At 44.7% G+C, this 15422-nt stretch overlaps 1 protein-coding gene across 3 annotated transcripts in view; it reads left to right on the top strand.

Moving 5' to 3' along the window:
* The first annotated feature begins 873 nt into the window (after nt 1-873).
* PRKCI (protein kinase C iota) overlaps nt 874-15422 on the top strand; it is an 85437-nt gene continuing 70888 nt past the window's right edge. Inside the window, exon 1 of one of the 3 annotated variants that reach the window (XM_526377.8) lies at nt 874-1321. In XM_526377.8, the coding sequence (XP_526377.3) occupies nt 939-1321 (383 nt within the window). In that variant the 5' untranslated portion in view covers nt 874-938. The remainder of the gene's footprint in view (nt 1322-15422) is intronic. The other 2 variants (XM_016942293.4, XM_063806394.1) reach the window with 2 other exon arrangements.

Consider the following 15422-nt stretch of genomic DNA (forward strand, 5'->3'; position numbering starts at 1 on the left):
GTTTCACCGTGTTAGCCAGGATGGTCTCGATCTCCTGACCTTGTGATCCGCCTGCCTCGACCTCCCAAAGTGCTGGGATTACAGGCTTGAGCCACCGCGCCCAGCCAAGGACGATTCTTTCTAATCTTTGGTAAGCCAGTTTTTACAGAATGAAATGCTCTTGGATTGACTGACTTGATTGGGTAAGTATTCACTGTGCTCTTGTTCCATGCAAGGGCAGTCTACAAGGGCCTAGATATGGGGGCCCCCAAAGAAGAAAAATCGGTTTTTCATCATATCTTCTGGTTGAGTTTCTTCCTTTATTATATTTGTTACATATGTTATTAAATTATTTCCATAAAAGAGGTTATGCTGAGCAGGTAACCAAATTCTTGTTCCCCCAAAAGACATGTATAATTCAGACGATTTATGCAATTAGAAGAAGGGAGGCTTCATCAGTTAATAAAGTCTAGAACGTGAGGAAGCCCAGTCATTTCCAGGACCTTCAGATGCCCAAGCTGGATCCAGGTTTTCCACCCCGACAGCTCCAGGGAGCACGCTGGAGAGACAGACTTCACCCGCGGGAAGGCGCGGCACCCTACGCGCAAGGAACCTCAAGTCCCAGAATCCCATGAGGACTCCAAATCCCAGAAACCTGCACGCAAATCTATCCCGGGTGCCAAGTCGGCCGACCGCAGACGTGACCAAGTTGCGAGGCTAGGGTGAGGTGTCGTAGAATTTGTCCCTACCATTGTCCCTGCAGGGAAGAGACTTTAGTGATCTAGAGCTGGTCATTGTCTCTTTACAGCTCGCGTGAAAGCACCCCTCCCGGCGTGTTTGATGCCATGATCAGCGTCTCCCATTCCCTCTGTCCCCTTTCTGTGCCCCCGTAAGGATGGTTCAGCCCGGCATTGAGGCTCCTTGAGCTGGCTGGATGGTTGCGCCCGCCCTACCCTGGAATGTGGGCCTTTGGAGCGAGCGAAGTGGGAGGGACCGACGCAGGAGGTGTCTTGGGCCCGGGCGGCTGTAGAGGCGGCGGCGCCTACGGGCAGTGGGAGGAGCCGCGCGGTTCCGGCTGCTCCGGCGAGGCGACCCTTGGGTCGGCGCTGCGGGCGAGGTGGGCAGGTAGGTGGGCGGACGGCCGCGGTTCTCCGTCAAGCGCAGGCGGCGGAGTCCCCCACGGCGCCCGAAGCGCCCCCCCGCACCCCCGGCCTCCAGCGTTGAGGCGGGGGAGTGAGGAGATGCCGACCCAGAGGGACAGCAGCACCATGTCCCACACGGTCGCAGGCGGCGGCAGCGGGGACCATTCCCACCAGGTCCGGGTGAAAGCCTACTACCGCGGGTGAGTGTCCTGGGGCAGGGCGGTGGGCGGGAGGGGACAGGCCGGCTCCACTCGGCGTGGAGGAGGGGAGGGTGAGGGGCTGGAGGTGTTGTGGGCGGATTGGGCTGGGCGGGCGGGCGGCTCCGGTGACTCAGGGTGAGTGACGAAGTGATAGGGGTGGGGGCGAAGCAAGGGGATGCAGTACTGGGGGCGCCCCCAGGTATGGCGGTGCGGGGAGCCGAGGGGCCAGAGTAAGGTCCGAGGAGGAAGCTAGGGTTAGAGTAGGTGCACCTGGTGTGGACGAGAGACTCGCCTCCTGAGAGCTTTGTAGGGGCCTTGCATCCTTAAGTCTGGGTGTATTTGGGGTTGCGAGTTGAGGATTCCAAGTGATTCCTTAGTTAACTCAGTTTGCTGTGGGGATGGAAAACGGGACTTCTTCAGTTAGCTGGCCGTTTTGATTACCAGCAGGCCTAACCTCTGGTTCTCTTAGATATACCTTCATCCCCGTTGTGTTCACGTAGTGTATCTGCACTGCCAGTATATTAGACATAGGGGTTGTATTTAAGAATCAAGTCGATGCGTTTTCAGGGACGTGCAGTGGGTACTTACGTGTCGTCAAGATTAAGTTGCATGTGTGTAAATCAAAATTTTGTGAGCCTTTCTTTCTCAGTGTTGTTTCAACGACTACCCGATAGGGTGAGATACTGCAAGGTGAGGAGACTAGCCTAGTTACAGTTTTAAATTCTCTGATCTTCACTCCCTTGCTATGGTTACAAGAAAAAACCCAGTTCTAAGTTCATTGTGTAAAATCATTTTCTATCAGTGACGCAAAGTGCCCCCCTTCCTTTAAATTCAGTTGTGATTTGAATTTTTTTTTGAGATAATTATGTTTAGGAGCATTAGAAACGTGAAATGTTAGTGTGACCATAAAGGTTGGAGACTGAGAAGTCACAGAAAACCCAGCTACTTTGGCTTGCCTTACTGCTTGTCCAGGTAGAAGTAAATTGCTTTATTTTTTAAAGCAGTGCTAGGTTGAAATTGCAATGCATACTTTTACATTCCTGAGAGGATCAGTGAAGATAGCAAACTCTCAAACTGCCTCTCTTGTTTTGATTTCAAAGAAAATCTAAGCCCCTAAATGTTGTATTGATTTGATGTAAGGACTTTTTTTTTTATTATTATACTTTAAGTTTTAGGGTACATGTGCACAATGTGCAGGTTAGTTACATATGTATACATGTGCCATACTGGTGTGCTGCACCCATTAACTCGTCATTTACATTAGGTATATCTCCTAATGGTATCCCTCCCCCCTCCCCCCACCCCACAACAGTCCCCAGAGTGTGATGTTCCCCTTCCTGTGTCCATGTGTTCTCATTGTTCAATTCCCATCTGTGAGTGAGAACATGCGGTGTTTGGTTTTTTGTCCTTGATGTAAGGACTTTTAAATTTGCTGCCATGAAGCCTCTGGCCTCTCTTTATTATTAGCTTGACTGTGTGCAGGAGTAGTTTATTGGAGTTATATTGGACAGTATGATAACTTTGTGTTTAAGCAGGTAAAACTGATTAATGAGGTTTTGATTTTAAATCAGTACCAAGAAACGTGTGGATATTTTTTAAAGTTTATAGTTGTCACAAGAGCTGTTTTGACTTGAGGATGGTCAGCCATGAACTTTGCAAGGTGAGAAAAAAGCTTCCTTTGCTTTTTTTTTTTTAAACCCTTACCTGTAATTTGATGAATGAGATGTTTCACTTTATTCTTTTATTTTATTTTTGTTTGTTTTTGAGACAGGGTCTTACTCTGTTACCCATGCTGGAGTGCAGTGGCACAATCTCGGCTCACTGCATTCTCCGCCTCCCGGGTTCAAGCAATTCGCCTGCCTCAGCCTTCTGAGTAGCTGGGATTACAGGCATGCGCCACCACACCCAGCTAATTTTTGTATTTTTAGTAGAGACGGGGTTTCACCATATTGGCCAGGCATGTCTTGAACTCCTGGCCTCAAATGATGCGCTCGCCTTGGCTTCCCAAATTGCTGGGATTACAGGCATGAGCCACTGCACCTGGCCCTAAGGCTTTCAATAAATTCTTATTAATTGAGATCATCTTTCCAATGAGTCTATGAAAGGTAAGAAATTAGTGCTTCTATTTTCCCATTTGTATTAGTTTGACACATGTAAATAGGCCCAGTTAGTAAATGAAAATCATTGTAAACTCCTTTGAGAAGAGATCAAAGTCTTGCTGTACTTCATGAATTTAGATAGCAAATTATCTTGGCTTATTGCTCCAGTTATTAAAAAGAAGAGAATAAGGACATACAGCTTCTTTAGTGTTTGACTACAATTTTTCCAAGACATTCAAGGTAACATTGTCTTTTAAAATCTGTGAAATTTTGCTGCGGCGCAAATAACCTCTTGCCCATTGTATACTGGTCTTTGCTCAATGAAAGCTTTCTAATGGTACCTTCATTTCAAGCCTCATTTAAAGACAATATCAGCACTCTAAATTGTACCAAATTCCTGTCCTCTGAAATTAGATGTTAAGATTATGTGTTTGTATAGTCTAAACTGATGATTGTGGTATTACATAGTCAGCTGCTCATTAATATAGATGAAGCTAAAATGAGTCACGGACAAGGATAGTTAATAAACAGGTTGGCTCACTAGAACACCTACCTGATTTTAAAATAGAAAATCCTTCCTTTATACCAAGAAATGTGAGAACATTCTGCATTTGAAAGTTTTCTTTTCTCTCCAGTCTTCTGAAGGGCCATTATTACATAGCATTTCCTCTATCCCTCTACCCTTTTCTTTTCTTTTCTTTTTTTTTTTTTTTTTAAATAGAGACAAGGTCTCACTGTGTTGCCCAGGCTAATCTCAAACTCCTGGGCTCAAGTGATCCTCCTGCCTCAGCCTCTCAAAGTGCTGGGATTACAGGTGTGAGCCACTGTACCTGGCTCCACTACCCTTTTCTAACAATATTTCTTTCCAGTGAATGTTGACTCATTTAATAGCCAGCATTTTTTTAGTGAAAAAATTGCCCTCTCTTTTCAAAGATGTGTATAGTGTTATTATTCTGTTAAGCTTGATCTCAGTGAAAACATGTAATCTCTCTAGATCTAATAACATTTAATTTTTTTCTAATTTTTATTTTATTTTATTTATTTTTTTGGAGATGGAGTCTCGCTCTGTCACCTGGGCTGGAGTGCAGTGGCGTGATCTCAGCTCATTGCAACCTCCGCCTCCCGGGTTCAAGGGATTCTCCTGCGGCTGCCTCCCGAGTAGGTGGGACTACAGGCGCCCACCACCACGCCCAGCTAATTTTTGTATTTTAGTAGAGACGGGTTTTCACCATGTTGGCCAGGTTGGTCTCCCAACTCCTGACCTCAAGTGATCCACCCACCTCGGTCTCCCAAAATGCTGGGATTACAGGCATGAGCCATCTTGCCCAGCCAATTTACATCTAGTTTTTAAGCAAGAGATTAATAGCACTGAAAATTCAATTTTATTGGACACCACATCTTACTTAGATGCCTTTCTCATGGCCTGCACCCGTCTTTTCCTAGCAAGGAAGCTTTTCAGTGAGGGGCCTTCAATCATTACCTAGTGCTAGTAGTTTGGAGGAAGAGAAACAGGTTTCATTAATTAGTGATAAACTGTCAATGTATGTGCTTATCCTTATATAAAATTACTTGCTATTATGGGATAGACTTTAACAAGGCAACATCTGGACTGCTCATTTCTTTACATTATATATGTATGGAAATTTTTGCAGAAAGCTTGTAAAAGTTCTTTTTAAACCGCTGCTGTCAAGTGGTAATAACAATACAGAGGATTCCTTCTGTGCACATCTAGAAATAAAAGATTAACTCTTTGCATATTTGGAATAGCTGCTTCAGTGAAGAAGTATGTAGGATTTTTCTTACTGTGAACAAGTCTTGGCAAGACTTGTTTTTGAAAGAAATGCAAGATTATTTTAGCAATATACTTTAGTAATGGTTCTGAGGAAATACAAGTGGTATCTTGAGGGTTGGGGGGATGTTAGCTAATTGGTCTTAGAGCTTCAGCCATGGCACCTAATCCTAGGGTAGCTGATCCATAGCTTGGCCAAAGAGAGAAAAAAATAGAGCATGCTAGCCTGGTGCCAAAAAACCCAAACCAAACACAAAAAACCCTCAGAAATTTGAATGAGAAAATATGGAGATAAAATTGGTCAGCACTGGGAACTGAAGCTGGAGTTGGAGGGAGAGTCTGGCGAGGCCAGAACTGACAATGTGCAAATGAAAGATGTGAAGAAGCAGAAACTGAGGAAGCAAAGGAGAAAGAAGCAACTCTGCACAGAAAAATTCTCCCCACAGGTCCTTAGTTCATGATGGCTTTCTAATGCAACTGCAACCCCCCTTTTACAACTTTACTGTCTGTTTTTTTTATGATTGGAATGAGCCTAATTTAAACATAGATTTTAAAAATTCCGGTCTTGCTTAAGATTTCAAATATAACCAGAGATTATTCAAACTGAGTTTAGTAAATATTGTTGAACATCTGTAATCCAGGCACATGATGCTGTCGTAGGCACAGAGAATGTAGAGGTAGGTAAGGCTCTGCCTTTAAGGAATTAAGAGACTTGTGGAGGGAAAGACATATAAGAGTTACAATAGAAACAATTAAATTTGAAGTACGTATGTAAGGTATTTGCAGGAATGGATATTGGGGAGGAGTTTGGGGTGATGGAAGCCTTCCTAGAGGAAATGTCTGAGGCTTTTAAAGGATAACTAGGAGTTTGCCTGGTGAATAATGATGTTAGGTGGGTGTTACAGGCATTAAACAACCACATGGTAAGTTTGCAGAATTAAGATCACTTTGGCTGTTAGTCTCATATTCATTCCTTATTAGGATATAAAGTATGAAGTGGGCACTGATGAGAAATGAGGCTAAGAAAGTTCACAGGGGCTAGATTGTAAAGACCCTTGAATGTCATACTGCAGAGTTTAGACTTTTTCTCATTGATGAAAATTCTAAGTAAGAGAAATACATCATCAGATTTGCATTTTAGAAAGATAACACTTGAAATTAGTATGGGAGATGGATTGGTGATGGATGAAACTAATTTGGAGGCTTTTGAAGTAGTCCAGATGAGATATTTTAAGGAGAGAGAAAAGAGTGTATGGATTCGGTGGAAATTTTAAGGGGTAGTATCAGTAGAATTAAAGATAGTCTTGTAGGGGTGACGGGAGTTGGACAACTCATAGGTTTCTTGTTTAAGAGAGACTGGGGAATGTGGAAGAGATTTGTGGGAGAAGTTAATTAATTGGCTGAAACAATTCACTGAATTTTGAGTTCTAGGTGTTTATGAGGCATTCAGGAGGAAATGTCAGAAAGAATGGAGCAATTATTTATTGTCTGTCTACTCTGTGTTGCAAGCACTGTGCTTGACAGCTAACCTATGTAGGAATGTGGCTGAGAACGATAATAGAAACAAAAATGACACCAGTGGCCAAATACAGATCACAAAGGCAAGGCACTAAAACTAAATTTTAAAAATATAGAAATACAGAAAGAGGCTGGGTACGGTGGTTCATGCCTGTAATCCCAGCACTTTGGGAGGTCAGGGCAGGTGAATCACTTGAGCCCAGGAGTTGGAGACCAGCCTGGGCTGAATGTGGTGAAACCCTATCTCTACAAAAAAATTAGCCTGTAGTCCTAGCTACTAGGAGGGCGAGGTGGGAGAATCACCTGAGGCCAGGAAGTCAAGGCTGCAGTGAGCTGTGATTGCACCACTGCACTCCAGCCTGGGCAACAGAGTGAGACCCTGTCTCACACACACACACACACACACACACACACTCTCTCTCTCTCTCTCTCTCTATATATATATACACACACACACATACATATACATACACACACATATAAAGTTCCCCTGTAGTCTCTCACTCCCACCTTATTTTATTAGTTTATTTTTATATATTTAAAGGGTACAAGTGCAGATTTCTTTCTTTCTTACATGTTTGTATGATGTAGCCATGAAGTCTGGTCACTTAGTGTACCCATCACCTGAACAGTAAACAGTAAAACCTAGAAAATTACCTGTACCCGATAGGTATTTTTCAACCCTCACCCCCCTCCCACCTTTTGTAGTCTCCAATGTCTACTATTCCCTCTTTATGTCCATGTGTACCCTTTGTTTAGCTCTCACTTATAAGTGAGAATATGTGGTATCTGGCTTTTTGTTTCTGATTTTTTTCACTAGGGATAATGGCCTTCAGTTCCATCCATGCTGGTGTAGAAGACGTGATTTCATTATTTTTTATGGCTGTCTCGCTCCCACTTTCTAGAGATAGCCATTGTTAACAGTTTGGGATATTCTGTATCATACCGGTATATTTATAAGTATAGATATGTATGTGCATACACACACACAGACATACCCTTTTATTTTTCCAATAAATGAGTTCATATTTCCACACATGCATCTGCAACTTGATTTTAAAAATCGTGGTTATCTTTTCATTCCAGGGTAGACAGACCTCTTTATAGTTGGTAATATAGTGTTCTACAGTTGTTGTTGTTGTTGTTTTAAGAGACAGAGTCTGATTCTGTTGCCTACGCTGGAGTGCAGTGGCATGATCTAGGCCCTCTGCAGCCTCAACCACTCTGGGTTCAAGCAGTCCTCCCACCTCAGCCTCCTGAGTAGCTAGGATTAGCTCACGCCACTAGGCTCAGCTAATTTTTTTTAATATGTTTTGTAGAGACGGGGCTGGTTTCAAGCTCCTGTGCTCAAGCGATTCTCCTGCCTCGGCCTCTCAAAGTGTAGAAATTACAGGCATGAGCCATTGCGCCCAGCCACCATAATATGTTTAATCTTTTTTCGGATTGATGAACATTTAAAGTTGTCTTCATCAACTCACTATTTCAAATAATGTTGAAGGAACCTCCTTATATTTAATACATATTCTTGTAAATATGGTCAAAGATATGCCTATCTTGAAATTTGATAGTTTCCCAAAAGAGCTTAATTTACATTCTTAACAACAGGACTAGTGAAGCTTCTTCCTTATATTCCCATTGCATGTTATCTGTCTTTTAAATTTTTGACTGTCAGATTGGCAAAAAATGGTAATTTATTTTTACAAGTATCTTTTATATATTAATGATCATTTGTATTTCTTCTGGATTGTTCCTATTTTACCCATTTTCTATTGTATTATTTTTCTTATTAATTTGTTGACAGGACATTGACATTTTGTTAAAGTTGCCAGCATTTCCCCAATCTGTTGCTAGTCTGGAGTTTTTCGTTTTTATGTCATCAAACCTGTCCTTTTTAAAAGTTTCCTTGATAGTTTCTGGATTTACTGTCTTAGGTAGAAGTGTTTTTCATTTAAAAATATTCTATTTTTCTTCTATTATGCAACTTTTTTTCTTTTTTTTTTTGAGACAGAGTCTTGCTTTGTTGCCCAGGGTAGAACCCAGTGGCGTGATCTCGTCTTACTGCAACCTTTGCCTCCTGGGTTCTAACAATCCTCCTGCCTCAGCCTCCTAAGTAGCTGGGATTATAGGCGCACGCCACAACACCCGGCTAATTTTTGTTTGTTTTTTGAGACAGGGTCTTGCTCAGTCGCCCAGGCTGGAGTGCAGTGGCACGATCCTGGCTCACTGCAGCCTCTGCCTCCTGGGTTGAAGTGATTCTCCTGCCTCAGCCTCCCAAGTAGCTAGGATTACAGGCATGTGCCACCATGTCCGGCTAATTTTTTATTTTTAGTAGAGACAGGGTTTTGCCATGTTGGCCAGGCTGGTCCCAAACTCATGACCTCAAGTGATTCACCCGCCGTGGCCTCCCGAGGTGCTGGGATTTTAGGCGTGAGCCACTGCGCCTGGCCTATTATGAAACTTTTAAAGTGATTATCTTTTCAATGAATCTGGTATTTTGGGGTTTAGTCATTTATAGGGTACTGACACAACTTTTTTTTTCTCCAAAATTTATTCTAATACCATTATTGGACAGATTGTCCTTTCACCACTGATTTGAAATGGTAACTCTGTTATGTACTAAATTTCCCACAATGTGCATAGGTACTTTCTATTGTTTCATTGATTTTAGGGGAGAGATCTATTTTTGCACATACCACTATTGGTTTAATTATTGTAATATTATAGTTAATTTTGATATATGTTATGGAATGGCTTGATTCATTATTTAACTTTTTTTTTTGTTTTTTGTTTTGAGATGGAGCCTTGCTCTGTCACCCAGGCTGGAGCGCAGTGGCGTGATCTTGGCTCACTGCCAACCTCTGCCTCCCAGGTTCAAGCGATTCTCCAGTCTGTCTCTCAAGTAGCTGGGATTACAGGCAAGGCGCTACCATGCCTGGCTAATTTTTGTATTTTTAGTGAAAATGGGGTTTCACCATGTTGGCCAGGCTGGTCTGGAACTCCTTACCTCAGGTGATCCATCTGCCTCGGCCTCCCGGAGTGTTGAGATTACAGGCTTGAGCCACCGTGCCCGGCCTATTCCTATATATTTTATAATCATGTGCTTTTGTGAATGGGGTCTTCTTGTAGACCTATTACATACTGTTTTCTTTTTGTATGTTTAAATTAAACTTTCCACCTTACTAATAATTTAACTGTCTTAGAATTTTTAAGCTAGATAATGTCATCTGCAAGTAGCAATTTTGCCTCTTCTTTTCTATATCTTATTTATTTATTTATTTATTATTTTATGTTTTTTGAGACAGAGTCTCACTCTGTCACCCAGGCTGGAGTGTAGTGGCGTGATCTCGGCTCACTGCAACCTCCGCGTCCCAAGTTCAAGTGATTCTCCTGCCTCAGCCTCCTGAGTAGCTAGGATTACAGGCGTGCACCACCACACCTGGCTAATTTTTGTAGTTTTAGTAGAGATGGGGATTCGCCATGTTGGCCAGACTGGTCTCGAACGCCTGACCTCAGGTAATCCACCCACCTTGGCCTCCCAAAGTGCTAGGATTACAGGTGTGAGCCACTGCGCCCAGCCTTATTTATTTTTAGCCATAGGCTAGAATTTTCTAGACAGTATTGAATTATAGTAATAATCTCTTATCTTAGTGAAATATAATAGAAAAATTTCTGTCAATTAAAGAAAAAAGCTTTTAAAGAATTAAAGTTAGTGTTATTCAGAAATGTTACTGAGGCCGAGTGTGGTGGCTCACGCCTGTAATCGTGCCACTGCACTTCAACCTGGGTGACAGAGCGAGACTCTGTCTCAAAAAAAACTCAACTGAAAAAAGTGGAACAAAAGAAAAAGAACCATGATAAGTATTTTGCACTTTTTTTTTTTTTTTGAGGCACATTCCTACTCTGTCACCCAGGCTGAGTACAGTGGTGTAATCACAGCTCACTGCAGCCTTAACTGCCCAGGCTCACGCAGTCCTCCTACCTCAGCCTCCCAAGTAGTTGGGACTGTAGGCACACACCACTATGTCTGGCTAATTTTTAATTTTTTTGTAGAGACAAGGTCTCCCTGTGTTGCCCAGGCAGGCCTCGAACTCCTGTACCGAAGCGATCCTCCCACATTGGCCTTTCAAAGTGCTGGGATTATGGCATGAGCCACCTTGCCTGGCTGCACTCATTTATTTTCATTTATTTTTCATTTTTTGAGTCAGTGTCTTCCTCCATCACCCAGGCTAGAGTGCAATGACATAGTCACAGCTCACTGCAGCCTCAACTTCCCGGGCTCAAGCTGCACTTATTTAGTCTTCATGATAATACTCAGAGGCAGATATGATTATCTCCATTTTTCAGATAACATTGAGACTTACTAACCCACAATACAAAGCTGGGTGTGTTTTTTTTTTTTAGAGACAGAGTCTTGCTCTGTCGCCCAAGCTGAAGTCCAATGGCTCGATCATGGCTCACTGCAGCCTTGAACTCCTGGGCTCAAATGATTCTCGTGAGTAGCTGGGACTACACTATGCTTGGCTAATTACAAAAAAATTGTTTTTAGAGACAGGGTCTTGTTCTGTCACTCAGGCTGGCCTTGAACTCCTGAGGTGATCATCCCGCCTCAGCATCCTGAGTAGGTGGGATTACAGGCACGAGCCACCTTGCCCAGCCAAAACTGGACCTTGAACTTCAGAGAGATTTCTCTTTTCCCCTTACTACATTGACAGGGCTTTATAACATTGCTTTTTTACTTTATTGTTACATTCATATTTCACAATTGTTATTTTTGAATTCACTATCTTCTTGATTATTAAAAGGTGGAAATTGCTTTATGACCTTTTTTTTTTTTTTTTTTTAATGTCACTGTGTTGCAGCTTTTATTAAGCAGTTTGCATTGCATTATTTACACAGAAATTCAAAACATGTCACAGAGACCTTTTGGGAGGTTAGCTATTTCTTTTCTTTTTTTTTTTTTTTTTTTTTTTTTCTTTTTTATTGATCATTCTTGGGTGTTTCTCGCAGAGGGGGATTTGGCAGGGTCACAGGACAATAGTGGAGGGAAGGTCAGCAGATAAACAAGTGAACAAAGTTCTCTGGTTTTCCTAGGCAGAGGACCCTGCGGCCTTCCGCAGTGTTTGTGTCCCTGGGTACTTGAGATTAAGGAGTGGTGATGACTCTTAACGAACATGCTGCCTTCAAGCATCTGTTTAACAAAGCACATCTTGCACCGCCCTTAATCCATTCAACCCTGAGTGGACACAGCACATGTTTCAGAGAGCACAGGGTTGGGGGTAAGGTCACAGATCAACAGGATCCCAAGGCAGAAGAATTTTTCTTAGTACAGAACAAAATGAAAAGTCTCCCATGTCTACCTCTTTCTACACAGACACAGCAACCATCCGATTTCTCAATCTTTTCCCCACCTTTCCCCCCTTTCTATTCCACAAAACTGCCATTGTCTTCATGGCCCGTTCTCAATGAGCTGTTGAGTACACCTCCCATATGGGGTGGTGGCCGGGCAGAGGAGCTCCTCACTTCCCAGTAGGGGCGGCCGGGCAGAGGCGCCCCTCACCTCCCGGACGGGGCGGCTGTCCGGGCGGGGGGCTGACCCCCCCCACCTCCCTCCCGGACGGGGCGGCTGGCCGGGCGGGGGGCTGACCCCCCCACCTCCCTCCCGGACGGGGCGGCTGGCCGGGCGGGGGGCTGACCCCCCCACCTCCCTCCCGGACGGGGCGGCTGGCCGGGCGGGGGGCTGACCCCCCCACCTCCCTCCCGGACGGGGCGGCTGGCCGGGCGGGGGGCTGACCCCCCCACCTCCCTCCCGGACGGGGCGGCTGGCCGGGCGGGGGGCTGACCCCCCCACCTCCCTCCCGGACGGGGCGGCTGGCCGGGCGGGGGGCTGACCCCCCCACCTCCCTCCCGGACGGGGCGGCTGGCCGGGCAGAGGGGCTCCTCACTTCCCGGTAGGGGCGGCCGGGCAGAGGTGCCCCTCACCTCCCGGACGGGGCGGCTGGCCGGGCGGGGGGCTGACCCCCCCACCTCCCTCCCAGACGAGGAGGGAGGACGCTCCTCACTTCTCAGACGGGGTGGCTGCCGGGCGGAGGGGCTCCTCACTTCTCAGACGGGGCGGTTGCCAGGCAGAGGGTCTCCTCACTTCTCAGACAGGGCGGCCGGGCAGACACACTCCTCACATCCCGGACGGGGCGGCAGGGCAGAGGTGCTCCCCACATCTCAGACGATGGGCGGCCGGGCAGAGACGCTCCTCACTTCCCAGATGTGATGGCGGCCGGGAAGAGGCGCTCCTCACTTCCTAGATGGGATGGCGGCCGGGCAGAGACGCTCCTCACTTTCCAGACTGGGCAGCCAGGCAGAGGGGCTCCTCACATCCCAGACGATGGGCAGTCAGGCGGAGACGCTCCTCACTTCCCAGACGGGGTGGCTGCCAGGCAGAGGCTGCAATCTCGGCACTTAGGGAGGCCAAGGCAGGCGGCTGGGAGGTGGTTGTAGCGAGCCGAGATCACGCCACTGCACTCCAGCCTGGGCGCCATTGAGCACTGAGTTAACGAGACTCCGTCTGCAATCCCGGCACCTCGGGAGGCCGAGGCTGGCGGATCACTCGCGGTTAGGAGCTGGAGACCAGCCCAGCCGACACATCGAAACCCCGTCTCCACCAAAAAAATACGAAAACCAGTCAGGCGTGGCGGCGCACGCCTGCAATCGCAGGCACTCGGCAGGCTGAGGCAGGAGAATCGGGCAGGGAGGTTGCAGTGAGCTGAGATGGCAGCAGTACCGTCCAGCTTCGGCTCGGCATCAGAGGGAGACCGTGGAAAGAGGGGAGAGGGGAGAGGGGAGAGGGGGGAGGGGGGAGGGGAGAGGGGAGAGGGGAGAGGGAGCTCTATCTACCACACAGTCCTTCTCTGAATATCGACCTTTTTTATAATTAATAATTTGGGGGGTGATACTTTGAGATTATATGAATACTCTAGTCCCCCAAAACATTTTGTCCAATGGTCTTACCATTCATGGATAATCCTGCCTAAACCAATTATTATAATGGTTATTGCAAATAAAAGTATTTTTTCGAATAGCCTAATTTAGAAGAAAAGCTTACACTGAGATAGCAGAAGGACTGAATGTGATTCTTTTGGGGGTTTATTTTTAAAAGCAATTAGTCCTAAGGAAAAACTTTATAATAGATTCTATATTTTTGAATATAGGCACATTGAAAGCAGTTTGTCTTCTGAAGCTCAATAGCAAAATAAAAAATGCTTAAAAAAATTCAGCTAAAACCATATCTAAATTTGCCATTTTGGGAATCTTTGTGATAAAGCAGATTATATTCTGTTGAGGATCAGTGGTAAAATAATTTATGCTAGTGCTGAAGTTAAACTGGAAAAAACATCATATGTGCATAATTTGTTTTATACCTTTAGAATGTAATATCTTTATTTTGCAGTTCATTTTTAGCTTTGGTACTGTAACGAGGATCTGGTGATTGTGGAATGTTATGAACGTAGTGGTTTCGCAATTACTGAGAGAAGTGTTTATATAAAACTCCCTTGAATGTTTTAGTTCCTGGAACTTAAGGAGTGGTAGTTGATAAAGCATAACTCCTTCATTGAGTCTCTGATGGGTATCTATACTTAAACTTTTTTTTTTTGAAACGGAATCTTACTTTATCATCCAGGCTGGAGTGCAGTGACGCAATCACGGCTCACTGCAGCCTCCGCCTCCTGGGATCAAGCGGTTATCCTGCCTCAGCCTCCCAGGTAGCTGGGATTATAGGCGCCCACCACCATGCCTGGCTAATTTTTGTATTTTTAGTAGAGACGGAGTTTCACTGTGTTTGCCGGGCTGATTTCGAACTCCTGACCTCGAGTGATCCGCCCGCCTCAGCCTCCCAAAGTACTGGGATTACAGGTGTGAGCCACCACACCCAGCCTATACTTACACATTTTTTTTTTTTTTTTTTTGAGATAGAGTTTCGCTCTTGTTGCCCAGGCTGGAGTGTAATGGTGTGATTGGTTCACCGCAATCTCCGCCTCCCGGGTTCAAGCGATTCTTCTGCCCCAGCCTCCTGAGTAGCTGGGATTACAGGCATGTGCCACCACACCCAGCAAATTTTTTATTTTTAGTAGAGGCAGGGTTTCTCCACGTTGGTCAGGCTGGTCTCGAACTCCCAACCTCAGGTGATCCATCTGCCTCAGGCTCCCAAAGTGCTGGGGTTACAGGCGTGAGCCACCACGCCCAGCCTTATACTTATACTTTTTAAGTATTACACAGATGTCTTAAAAGTATTTGTATGTTCTGATAAGTGTTTTTTAGCTTTTGAAAAGTAAAATTTATGAAAAAGCCTTGTCGTTTACAAATATGTTTACCTTTCTGTTAATTTTAAATGTGGACTTTGATAAGGAAGTTATATTTCGATGATATCCAGTGTAACTAATTTTTTCCCTCTTATTCAAGAAAGATAATTTTACACTTATTCTTTGACAGAGACATTTCATAGAATTTTCTTCTTCTAATTTAATTCCAGAATACATTCTCTCAACCCTATGCCCTCATACTAGTAACCTTGAGGGTTCTTTGAAAGAAAGATTGCTTTAAAGCAAGCAATTCTCTTTTGTCATTAAAATAAGCTATTTTCTATTTTTATTTTTAAAAACTATTTAAAACAATATAATTATGCAAGTGTGTATATATGTATTTG

Source organism: Pan troglodytes, chromosome 2, assembly GCF_028858775.2.
Source record: "Pan troglodytes isolate AG18354 chromosome 2, NHGRI_mPanTro3-v2.0_pri, whole genome shotgun sequence".
Lineage (NCBI taxonomy): Eukaryota > Metazoa > Chordata > Mammalia > Primates > Hominidae > Pan > Pan troglodytes.